The sequence below is a fragment of the Anomaloglossus baeobatrachus genome, chromosome 4 (assembly GCF_048569485.1).
Source record: "Anomaloglossus baeobatrachus isolate aAnoBae1 chromosome 4, aAnoBae1.hap1, whole genome shotgun sequence".
In the NCBI taxonomy this organism is placed as follows: Eukaryota; Metazoa; Chordata; class Amphibia; order Anura; family Aromobatidae; genus Anomaloglossus; species Anomaloglossus baeobatrachus.
This window is the reverse complement of record NC_134356.1, coordinates 651,714,466-651,727,079: the sequence shown is the minus strand read 5'-3', so window position 1 is coordinate 651,727,079 and position 12,614 is coordinate 651,714,466. Positions and strand designations below refer to the sequence as shown.

Sequence of the window (12,614 nt, the reverse complement as noted above, 5' to 3'; positions counted from 1 at the left end):
GTCTTCCAGAAACTGGCAGTAGATTTGGGAGTTGAGCTTCACTCCATCCTCAACCCGAAAAGGTCCCATAAGTTCATCTTTGATGATGCCAGCCCATACCAGTACCCCACCTCCGCCTTGCTGGCGTCTGAGTTGGAGTGGAGCTCTCTGCCCATTACTGATCCAGGCTCTGGCCCATCCATCTGGCCTATCAAGACTCACTCTCATTTCATCAGTCCATAAAACCTTTGAAAAATCAGTCTTAAGATATTTCTTGGCCCAGTCTTGACGTTTTATCTTCTGTTTTTTGTTCAAAGGTGGTAGTTTTTCAGCCTTCCTTACCTTGGCCATGTCCCTGAGTTTGGCACACCTTGTGCTTCTTGATACTCCAGTAACGTTGCAGCTCTGAAATATGGCCAAACTGGTGGCAAATGGCATCTTGGCAGCTTCACGCTTGATTTTCCTCAATTCATGGGCAGTTATTTTGCGCCTGTTTTGCCCAACACGCTTCTTGCGACCCTGTTGGCTATTTGCCATGAAACGCTGGATTGTTCGGTGATCACGCTTGAACTTTGTCAATTTCAAGACTGCTGCATCCCTCTGCAAGACATCTCACAATTTTGGTCTTTTCAGAGCCCGTCAAATCTCTCTTCTGACCCATTTTGCCAAAGGAAAGGAAGTTTCCTAAGAAGTATGCACCCCTTATATAGGGTGTTAATGTCATTACACCACACCCCTTCTCATTACAGAGATGCACATCACCTGATTTACTTAATTGATAGTTAGCTCTCAAGCCTATACAGCTTGGAGTAGGACAACATGTATAAAAAGTATCATGTGATCAAAATAGTCATTTGCCTAATAATTCTACACACAGTGTATATTGAGTTTGTTTGGTGTTGAATTGGAATTGCTAAAGAGGTCATCTCTGGTGATGAGTGAGTACTATGTGCTTCCAGAAAAATGCTTGAGTTTCCCATTGACTTTCATTATACTCTGCACATTCAATCATCCAACTGCTCGTTATGAAAACTGAGCACCCAAGCATGATAGTACGCGCTCATCACTAGTCATCTCATCTTTGAAACTCATGGCATATATACCACTCCAACCCACATCTATCTCCCAGAAGCAAAAACTGCTTGTCGGAGCATCTTTTTCCATTAATGTCTACATGGGACCCAAAAACCTGAGGTTCAGTTTTCGAACCGAAGACCAAATTTTTGGATGCCTTATGTGTGAACCAATCTCACACGAGCAAAGCTATGCTTAGGTAGGCTTGGTGCTCGGCCCTGTGCGAGCTGCTTGCAGTGTTTGAATGGTGCACACTGGGGGTAACAACAGCGTGATCACATGTAACGTGCAACAAAATGAAAAGTTTGAAAAAGCCGGCCCACCCTTCCCTGGAAGTGATCTGCTTATGGCTGGCTGTATGTGGGCAGAGACTCACACTGCCAATCAGTGACTTCAGGCTCATTTGCTGCTGGCAAACCGAACCTCGACGGCACCGCTCATCTCTAGTGACCACCTCTTATAATTGGTAAAAATCGTGCCAACATTTGATTCTCAAGATGGATGGGGTCTCATGAAACTTTTATGACATAAACCTTAAATGTCCCAGGTGGCACAATCCCTTTTACAAAATTCAAGAAAAATTAAGGATAGACACATATATAAAGAAATCTTCTACATACTGCTTCATATCTGTATCTAAAAATTATATACAGCTATCAACAAACAGTTTATATTCTATGGTAGCCTAAATATACATACATACCTTTTTACTTTTACTTTCCCATAGTTAAACTGCCACCCAGGGGCCTCATCGTTGAAGAAAAAACTGAAGGAAAAACCTTTGAAATCAGCTGGAAAAAGAATGCAATTATAAAGGAATATTTTAAAAACAATTATGAAGTTTGTTACTGGAAAGAAAATGACATGAAGCCAAAAAAGGTTGGTAGGATTAAGTGAAGAGCAGATAAGGCCTCGTTACATGGGACGATATATCTAACGATAAGCCGGCGGGGTCACAGAGTTTGTGACGCACATCCGGCATTGTTAGAGATATCGTAGCGTGTGACACCACCGAACGACTGTGACCGAGCAAAAATACTCACCTTATCGTTGCTCATTGACACGATGTTCATTTTCATAATATCGTCCCTTCTCTGCGCCGGTTGTTCATCGTTCCCGGAGCAGCACACATCGCTACGTGTGACACCCTGAGAACGACGAACACAGCTTGCCTGCGTCCCACCGGCAATGCGGAAGGAAGGAGGTGGGCGGGATGTTATGTCCCGCTCATCTCCGCCCCTCCGCTTCTATTGGCCGGCCTCTTTGTGACGTCGCTGTGACGCCGAACGTCCCTCCCCCATCAGGAAGAGGATGTTCGCCGCCCACAGCGAGGTCGTCCGGGAGGTAAGTACGTGTGAAGGTTGTTACCGAGTTTGTGCGCCACGGGCAACTAATTGACGCACAAACGACGTGGGTGGGTGCGATCGCACGATATATCGTCCCGTGTAACAGCGCCAATACTGTATGTCATGTTGTGTAATTCCTTTCAGTTGGTGAAGCCAACTCCACCCTGCAGCTGCTCAGATTGTTTTTATGTGACACATTATACTTTATGATAGTGGTAAACTTAGATCATTATGTTTTGCATTTATTTATAAAAATATCAGAAATTTACAAAAATGTCCAAAAATTATCCATTTTTGAACTTTGAAGGTTTATACATTTATTCCAGATAGTCATATCACACAGAATAGTTAAAGGGAACCTGTGAGGTCAAAAAAGCGTTCTGACCTACAAGCAGGAGCCTGTTTAAGCTGCTAACCTCTTCCTACCCATCCCTGTGTTGTTATATTGTGTAATATAAAAGTAATAAAGTAATGTTTTATTACTTTCATATGTCCTAAGTAAATAGCATAGGTCTCTAGCCCCATGGGCGTCTCATCGCCCTGTGGGCGTCTACATGCTTTCCATGGTATCACGCCCCTGTGGGCAGGATACCATGGATTTACATGAGCGACATCACGTCTGCTCCTTCACAAACTCACGTGCGTGCTTACCATTCTCGACGCCTTCTCATCCTGGCGCTTGCTTCCTGGCTTCTGATGCGCACTGCGCATGACCGGAACCACAGGCATCTTCTGAGCATGTGCAGTGTGCATCAGAAGCCGACACCAAACACCAGGATGAGGCGGGGAGAATGGTAAGCACGCACGCGCGAAATTCTGAAGTAGCGATGGTCACGTCGCTGATGTAAATCCATGGTGTTACGCCCACAGGGGCGTGATACTATGGAAAGCATGTGGACGCCCACAGGGCAACGTGATGCCCATGAGGCTAGAGACCCTGTCATTTACATAGGACATATGAAAGTAATAAAACCTTATTTTATTACTTTCATATTACCTAATATAACAACGCAGGGATGGGTAGGAAGGGGTTGGCAGCTCACACAGGCTCCTGCTTGTAGGTCAGAATTAGAGATGAGCGAACCGGTCGCGGTTCGGCTCGAGGTCGGTTCGCCGAACGGAGGTCTCGTTCGAGTTCGGTTCGTCGAACGTTCGACGAACCAAACTCGAACCAATAGCCTATAATGGGAGGCAATCCCAAACACATAAAAATGCATGATAAATGTACACAAACAGTTAATAAACATTGACATAACACTTACCGGTCCCCGCGATCCCTCCTACACTCTGTCTCCTGCCGCTATTCCATCCGATGATCGCTGAATCCTCCCGGTGACCGGCACTGCAAGCAGTGATGCAGGACCTATCGTGACGTTAAAATAGCCATGTGACCAGTCACGTGGCTATTATCTCATTGGCTACAGACTGGTCACATGACTATGACGCGTCATGTAGGACCTGCGAGTGCATCTCTCCGGTACACGGTGCACATTTGTGTATCGCCGTGTACCGGCGACATGCTCTAGCACACGGTCGACTCCCCATTCCGTTAGGGACCGGCTGACACAGCCGGTCATTAACGGAGATCACCGTTGCCATAGCAACGCAGTTAGCGGTGACGTCACCGCTAACCGCGGCTCCGGGAGCACCGTTGCTATGGCAACGCGTCTGTCAGCGTTACCGCTAGCAGCACTGATCACTCACGGAGTGAAGGCTGCACGCTGCTTCTCGTGCAGCTTTCACGGAGTGAATGCTCCACGGGAAGCAGCGTCTTCCCCCATGCAGCAGTGATGTAGCAGAGCTGCATTTGTTGAACGAGAAAGACAGAAGAGCAGGATCGTGGAGGGCTGACAGGGGGTAATAAAGATGGAGTCTCTAATGTGTCTGTGTATTTATTTCTATTAAAGTATTTTTTTCTCTGTGTGGTGTCTTTTTTTTAACCCTTTATTAGAGATTCTTAATGGCCGGGTCAAACGTGCCTGACATTAAGAATCTCTGGCTTAATACTGGCTAGTAAAACAAAGCCAGTATTAACTCATGATTACCCAACAAGCCACCCGGCTCCAGGGCTGTTGGAAGAGTTGGATACAGCGCCAGATGATGGCGCTTCTATGTGAGCGCCATTTTCTGGGATGGCTGCGGACTGAAATTCGCAGCAGAGGCGTCCAGAAACCTCGGGCTAACCTGTGCTGCGGATTCCAATCCCCAGCTGTCTAGTTGTACCTGGCTGGACACAAAAATGGGGCGAAGCCCACGTCATTTGTTTTTTAATTATTTCATGAAATAAGTGAAATAATTAAAAAAAAAGGGCTTCCCTATATTTTTGGTTCCCAGCTGGGTACAAATAGGCAACTGGGGGTTGGAGGCAGCCCGTGGCTGCCTGCTGTACCTGGCTAGCATACAAAAATATGGCGAAGCCCACGTCATTTTTTTGGTGGGCAAAAAACTTCTGCATACAATCCTGGATGGAGTATGCTGAGCCTTGTAGTTCTGCAGCTGCTGTCTGCTCTTCTCCATACAGACAGACATATTACAGACACAGTCCGTATTAAGAAATTTTTTTTTTTCATAAGCATATATGTTTTTGTCCAAAACAAGTTACAAATGACGTTTCGGCCTGAGCCTTCATCAGATTGGACTTATCTGCATGTAATCATGAAAAATGACAATAATCAGTATCACATAAGAGTGAGAGAACAATAACATAAACTCGAACAATGTAGAGGTACAATTGGGATGCAGCAAAAAAATTGCAACACAGCAAGAAATGAAACACATGATACAAATGTCATAATACAGTACAAGGACAATATAGTAATGACAAATATGGGGTCAGAGTAGGCTTAGACAGCTCTGGTACGAAAGAGATGTAAATCATAAAGTAACATGTGCAGTAGGTGTAGAGCTACACTATGCATGGCAGAGCTAATGGGTAGACCGACCATAGAAAAAGAACGGAGAAAAAGAACGGAGAAAAAGTGGAGAAAAAGTGGAGAAAAAGTGGAGAAAAAGTGGAGAAAAAGTGGAGAAAAAGTGGAGAAAAAATGTAGAAAAAATGTAGAAAAAGTGGAGAAAAAGTGGAGAAAAAATGTAGAAAAAGTGGAGAAAAAATGGAGAGAAAGTGGAGAAAAAGTGGAGAAAAAATGTAGAAAAAATGGAGAAAAAGTGGAGAAAAAGTGGAGAAAAAATGGAGAAAAAGTGGAGAAAAAGTGGAGAAAAAATGTAGAAAAAGTGGAGAAAAAGTGGAGAAAAGGTGGAAAAAAAATGGAGAAAAAATAGAGAAAAGGTGGAGAAAAAGTGGAGAAAAAGTGGAGAAAAGGTGGAGAAAAAGTGGAGAAAAAGTGGAGAAAAAGTGGAGAAAAAGTGGAGGAAAAAATGGAGAAAAAATGGAGAAAAAGTGGAGAAAAAATGGAGAAAAAGTGGAGAAAAAGTGGAGAAAAGGTGGAGAAAAGGTGGAGAAAAGGTGGAGAAAAAGTGGAGAAAAGGTGGAGAAAAGGTGGAGAAAAAGTGGAGAAAAAGTGGAGAAAAGGTGGAGAAAAAGTGGAGAAAAGGTGGAGAAAAGGTGGAGAAAAAGTGGAGAAAAAGTGGAGAAAAAGTGGAGAAGTGGAGAAGAAGTGGAGAAAAAGTGGAGAAGTGGAGAAGAAGTGGAGAAGAAGTGTTTGTTCATGCCAGATGGGAGATAAATAATTTTTTACCGGCGCTGTCATTTACTGTAACGTGATCATCGGTGTACGGTGTATACCTGTGATCACGTGAACGGGGACCGGAAAAACCGTCCTGAATCATGATCTCCAGTGTCTTAGCTAGCCCTGAAACCCCGGAGATTTTCTGACGCCGGGGGGCGTTATTCACTTATTTCTGCCTGCTGTTTATAAACGGCAGATCAGTATAAGGCTACATTAACACGACTGATCCATTTTTGCGGTCTGCAAAAAACAGTCCGTTTTTTTTTCACGGGTGCATCCATGTGGCATCCGTTTCCATTCCGTAGACGGTCCGTATGTCATCTGTTTGTCATCCGTGTGCCTTCCGTTTTTTTTGTGTACTGCAAAAAAACTGAAGGAGGGTAAATGCATAAATTTACCCAGGATCCATAGCTTCATCCTACATGAGGCGGTCACATGTTCACTCCAGTGCCATTTTCTACTGCTTTTCACAGCGTAGAGCGCTCTGGTGATTTTCCTGTGCTTGTACACTTCATATCAGTCTTTTCTGTCATGTGGCACTAAGGGGTGCTTAGCTTTGTATTTAGCCAAAAAAATGAAAAAAAAAAAATTACGTAGGGTTCCCCCTAGTTTTGTAGCCAGCTAGGGTAAAGCAGACGGCTGCAGCCTGCAGACCACAGCTGGCAACCTCACCTTGGCTGGTAATCCAAAACTGAGGGCACCCCACGCTGTTATTTTAAATTAAATAAATAATTAAAAAAAAAAACACGTAGGGGTCCCCCCTAAAATTGGATCACCAGCCAAGGTAAAGCAGACAGCTGGGGTCTGATATTCTCAGACTAGGGAGGTCCATGGTTATTGGACTCTCCCCAGCCTAAAAATAGCAGGCCGCAGCCGCCCCAGAAGTGGCGCATCCATTAGATGCGCCAATCCTGGTGCTTCGCCCCAGCTCATCCCGCACCCTGGTGCGGTGGCAAACGGGGTAATATATGGGGTTAATACCAGATGTGTAATGTCACCTGGCATCAAGCCCTGGGGTTGGTGAGGTCAGGCGTCTATCAGATACCCGACATCACCAACCCAGTCAGTAATAAAAAAAAATAGACGACAAACACATTTTTATTTGAAAAAACACTCCCCAAAACATTCCCTCTTTAACCAATTTATTAGAAAGAAAAACAAATCCAGGTCTGGTGTAATCCAAGGGGTTGCCATGACGATCCACACTGTCCCAGTCAATGAAGAGCAGAATGTTCCCCATTGGCTGGGAGAGCAATGCAGTGACCTGAGCTAACATCAATGGGTCAGCCCAGGTCACTGCAGGGGATGACAAGTGCTGCTGTCAGCGAGGTACATTACCTGCGCTGATCTCCAGCACTGCCGACAGCACCTGTCACTGAGTTCAATGACCGCCGCCTTCACAGCCAAGTATCGCGAGAGGCCCGTGACGTCACCGCTAGTCAGTCTCGGGTCGGAAGCGAGAGAAGGTGATGTGACAAGCGGCGGCCATGGAGGACAGTGACAGCGCTGAGGTCGGGATGGCGGGACTTCATCACCGCAGGTAAGCCGAGCGGGACCATGTGTGTGTGTGTGTGTGTGTGTGTGTGTGTGTGTGTGTGTGTGTACGTGTGTACATGCCGCGGGCAGGAGGGGGTGGAGCGAGCTGAGCGGGGAAGTGTCGGCTTCCTGCACGTAACTAGGATAAACATCGGGTTACTAACCAAAGCGCTTTGCTTGGATACCCGATGTTTATCTTGGTTACCAGCTTGTGGCAGGCTGCCAGCGATGGCTCCTGCACACTGTAGCTGTAAAAAGCCCTGCTTTATGCTGCCAGAACCGTTCTCGAACGTGTCTAGAACTATCGAGCTTATGCAAAAAGCTCGAGTTCTAGTTCGATCTAGAACAGCCCCCAAAATCACTCGAGCCCCGAACTGGAGAACCTCGAACCGCGAACCGCGCTCAACTCTAGTCAGAATCCTTTTTTGACCTGACAGGTTCTCTTTAATAACATTTACCTTATGTCTGCCTTAGATCAACACCATTTATCTAATGTTTGGGGGGGGTTGGTAGGATGATAGAAGTTTTCAAAATTTATCATCAATTTTTCAAGGAAATTTCCAAAACCAATTCATTATTGAATTCACTTTGGAGAATCTATATATTGTTAAACCCCCAAAAATGACACCATTTTAAAAAAAAAGCACCCTTCAACATATTCAAAATTGCAGACAGGTAGTTTGTTAACCCCTCAGGTGGTTTTCAGGAATTAACACAAAGTCGAATGAAAGGAATGAAAAATTTAGCACTAAAATGTTGCTAACAGCTGAACAGGCCACTATAACTGGCAGACTCTAATGCGGGCGTCACACTAGACGATCTGTTGTGCGATATGTCGTTGGGGTCACGGTTTTCGTGACGCACATCCGGGATCTTTTGCGACGTCGTCCCATTGGACACCTACGAGCGTCTGTAAACGATCGCAAATTGGTTACGAATCGCAAATCGTTTACACGTTACTCATTTTTAAAAAATTGTTTATTCTACTTTGCGCTGATTGTTCATCGTACCCGGGGTAGCACACATCGCTCCCCGGGAACGATGAACACAGCTTACCTGCGCCCCGACAGCAATGCGGAAGGAAGGAGGTGGGCGGGATGTTTACATCCCGCTCATCTCCGCCCCTCCGCTTCTATTGGCCGGCCGCTGTGTGACGTCGTTGTGACGCCGATCATCCCCCTACCTTCAGGAAGTGGACGTTCGCCGCCCACAGCGAGGTCGTCCGGGAGGTAAGTACGTGTGACGGGGGTTTAACGACTAACTAACTAATTGCCCGTGACTCACAAACGATGGGGGCGGGTACGATCACTCATGCAATTGCACGATAGATCATACCGTGTGACGCCCGCATAAGGCCGGTACTGGACTTTTCTGGCAACCAACAGGACTATTCAATCACAATCTCAGGGTGCTGATAAGGGTTAAAGAGGTGTATTGATGGTTATTACGGCATTAAGCCCTGTACATTGTGAGATAAGATCTCCTTGTATCAGACTAGACTTTTTAGCAGAACATTGCCCATTACAAAGACCCCGAATCTTGCCTTTTTCCATAGTTCACCCCAGTGCCACATTTTTACTAGGATGCACACAACCATCGCCATGATGTAGAGACTAATATTAATCAGATCATACATTTTTTCATTGCTCCCTGGTCCACTTCAGATGTTCATGTGCCAATTGGAGGAGCTTTTGGTGGTGGACAGGAGTCATCAAGGGCTCTCTGACTGGTCTTTATCTATACAGCCCCACATATAGCAATCTGCCACTCTCTCGTTATATGCATATTATGTATATACATATATATATATATATATATATATATATATATATATATATATATAGCGTGTATGTATATATGAGAAACAAAAATCAAAAAACACAATCAAATGTCCTTTGATGCAAAACACATAAGTTTTTATTAGATCAGATAAAAAGAGAAAAAACACCATAGTGTGATATACAACCAATACAGAGGTGCTCATACAAGACCTACCAACATGTAAATTGATATCTACCATTAATATGCAAATATTTTTATTAGTCAATAGCAGGTGTTATAATTGGCAAAATACCATCATTAATAAAAAATGTATTGCTAGTGTGTAAAGCAGTAATCAAAGCAAAAGGTGGCTACTTTGAAGAACCTAGAACATAAGACATATTTTCAGATGTTTCACTTTTTTGTGAAGTATTTCATTCCACATGTGTTGAGTCATGAAAATAAAGAAAACTCTTTGAATGAGAAGGTGTGTCCAAACTTTTGGTCTGTACTGTATATAAGCCTCACAGTATACACTTCCTATTCCTGCTGCTGTGATGATACTGAGGCCTGGGCCAGACGGGGTACTAGTGTGATCCTCGAATGACAATCGGCTCACGCTGGCAGTACAGTGGGAGCCAAGTGTTATGCTAGTATCCCTGCGACTGAGGTCCGACTGTGCGAACAGACCTCAGCTGCAGGGGGCGGGCCGGCTCTGCGAAGGGGATGGAGGGATTTATCTCCCTCTCTCCTCCGTAGCCGGCTATTGCGATTCTCGCTCTGCACTTGCGGTACACCGGTGTACCGCGAGTGCAGTGCGATTTTTTTTTTTTTTTTTTTCCCTCTCACCCCATATACTTGAATGGGTGCGAGAGAAAGAGTCTCGCATCACAATCACAGCATGCTGTCCGATTAGGGCTGAGAAAATAATCGCTCATGTGCGCTGACAAACAGGCTAAAATTGGTCCGAGTGTTGTATGTTTTCCACTCGCACCGTTTTTCTCGCCGTGTGTCTTAGGACTAACTGGAAAAATAGTCCTTACACAACATGCGTTTCGAAGGTCAAGATTTCCTCTGGGGAAGGTGTGAGGAAATACTTACATTGTCTATTACGTTGTTTGAACATAACGTCTAACAATAATGACATTTTTATTCGCTGACAGGTTGCTTTCGACTGCCCAGGTGATGCCAAACTACAAACTAATGACTTTATTGAGCTCAATTTGGGAGTACAGCTTCAACCTAGTAGTAATTACTCTGTGAAGGTACGAGTACGGTTAGGTGAGGAACATCCAGATGACTACTACCAGGGGCCTTGGAGTGAATGGAGCAATGTGCAGACTTTTCACACCAAATCAGGTACCTTCATTACCTCACTTTTCTTAACATTGCTTGCTCTCAACTAATATTCCAACTCAAAGCCAAATTACATGGTATCCTATGTACTTTATGTATGCAGAAACACCAACAATGTATAGTTTATCTCTTCTAATTGTGAGTGGATAAAGCTGTCCTGTGACCCATAACCCTATTTGTCAGTGAAGGTATCCCTTTGTAATTGACTCTTTTGGAGAAGCCCCTTGTCATGGGGGTCCTTCTCTAATATCACACAATCAGCAGAGCAAGAGATGAATAAACGATCCAAAGAACTTTTATTCCAAGCAAAATCAGATGGTCTTTAAAATAATCCACCACACAGAGGGTAAAATAGTCTAATAATGGGATAAATGTTCCGTGGATCAGTCACAATCCTCCAGCAGTCCTTTTCCAGGGTAAATCATGGTTTATCAACGGCTTTCTGGTTTGCCTGTAGCCGCAGCTTCTCCCCCAGAGGATGAATCTTCATGCTTGTCTCTTCTCCTACTCAGCCAGACTGAATAATCCTCCAGGTAAGCAGAGAGTTTAGGTGGATCCCAGGCCCCCTCCCGCAGACTTATGGACAAAAGCCCGGCAGGGGGTGACTAACCTGCAAACAGGACATGTACACACAAGGAATACACAGAATATACAGAGCACCATACCTAAAATACAAACCTACACAAAATTACACCCCTGCTTGAGGCTAGATGAAACAAAAACCATGCTCGCATTATAATACTAGGCCCAACTTAGGGTACCTTCACACTTAGCGATGCAGCAGCGATCCGACCAGCGATCTGACCTGGTCAGGATCGCTGCTGCATCGCTACATGGTCGCTGGTGAGCTGTCAAACAGGCAGATCTCACCAGCGACCAGTGAACAGCCCCCAGCCAGCAGCGACGTGCAAGCGACGCTGCGCTTGCACGGAGCCGCCGTCTGGAAGCTGCGGAGACTGGTAACTAAGGTAAACATCGGGTATGGTTACCCGATGTTTACATTAGTTACCAGCGCACACCGCTTAGCTGTGTGTGCAGGGAGCAGGGAGCCGCGCACACTGAGCGCTGGCTCCTTGCTCTCCTAGCTACAGTACACATCGGGTTAATTAACCCGATGTGTAATGCAGCTACATGTGCAGAGAGCAGGGAGCCGCGCACACTGCTTAGCGCTGGCTCCTTGCTCTCCTAGCTGCTGTACACATCGGGTTAATTAACCCGATGTGTACAGCAGCTACATGTGCAGAGAGCCGGAGCCGGCAGCACAGGCAGCGTGAGAGCTGCAGAGGCTGGTAACTAAGGTAAATATCGGGTAACCACCTTGGTTACCCGATGTTTATCTTGGTTACAAGCTTACCTCAGCTGCCAGATGCCGGCTCCTGCTCCCTGCTCGCTTCATTTGTCGCTCTCTCGCTGTCACACACAGCGATCTGTGTGTCACAGCGGGAGAGCGCCTTTGAAGAAAACGAACCAGGGCTGTGTGTAACGAGCAGCGATCTCGCAGCAGGGGCCAGATCGCTGCTCAGTGTCACACACAGCGAGATCGCTAATGAGGTCTCTGCTGCGTCACAAAAAGCGTGACTCAGCAGCGATCTCGGCAGTGAGCTCGCTGTGTGTGAAGCACCCCTAACAGATCTCCTATCCTAACATAATTACCTCATACATGCCCATGAGGTGGTTATCTGTGGACAGAAAACCTAGCGTGCAAAACCAACCAAGCTTAGAATTCCCTTCAAATATGTCAGATTCCCTGATGGGGAGCTGAATGCAGTGGAGTTGTCTGAGGAACCTACAAGAAGATCTGTTATGAAAACCACCTGATAAACAATCTGGATGTACTGAGAAGTCTGATATTAGATCATTAGCAAAAGTTTGAATT

The 12,614-nt window shown here is 45.4% G+C and overlaps 1 protein-coding gene across 2 annotated transcripts in view; it reads left to right on the top strand.

Annotated features, from left to right (window-relative positions):
• Positions 1 to 12,614, top strand: part of LOC142302008 (uncharacterized) — a 150,987-nt gene that overhangs the window by 113,873 nt on the left and 24,500 nt on the right. For both annotated transcript variants that reach the window (XM_075343079.1, XM_075343078.1), the window contains exons 7-8: positions 1,781 to 1,932; positions 10,546 to 10,741. In XM_075343079.1, the coding sequence (XP_075199194.1) occupies positions 1,781 to 1,932; positions 10,546 to 10,741 (348 nt within the window). The remainder of the gene's footprint in view (positions 1 to 1,780; positions 1,933 to 10,545; positions 10,742 to 12,614) is intronic.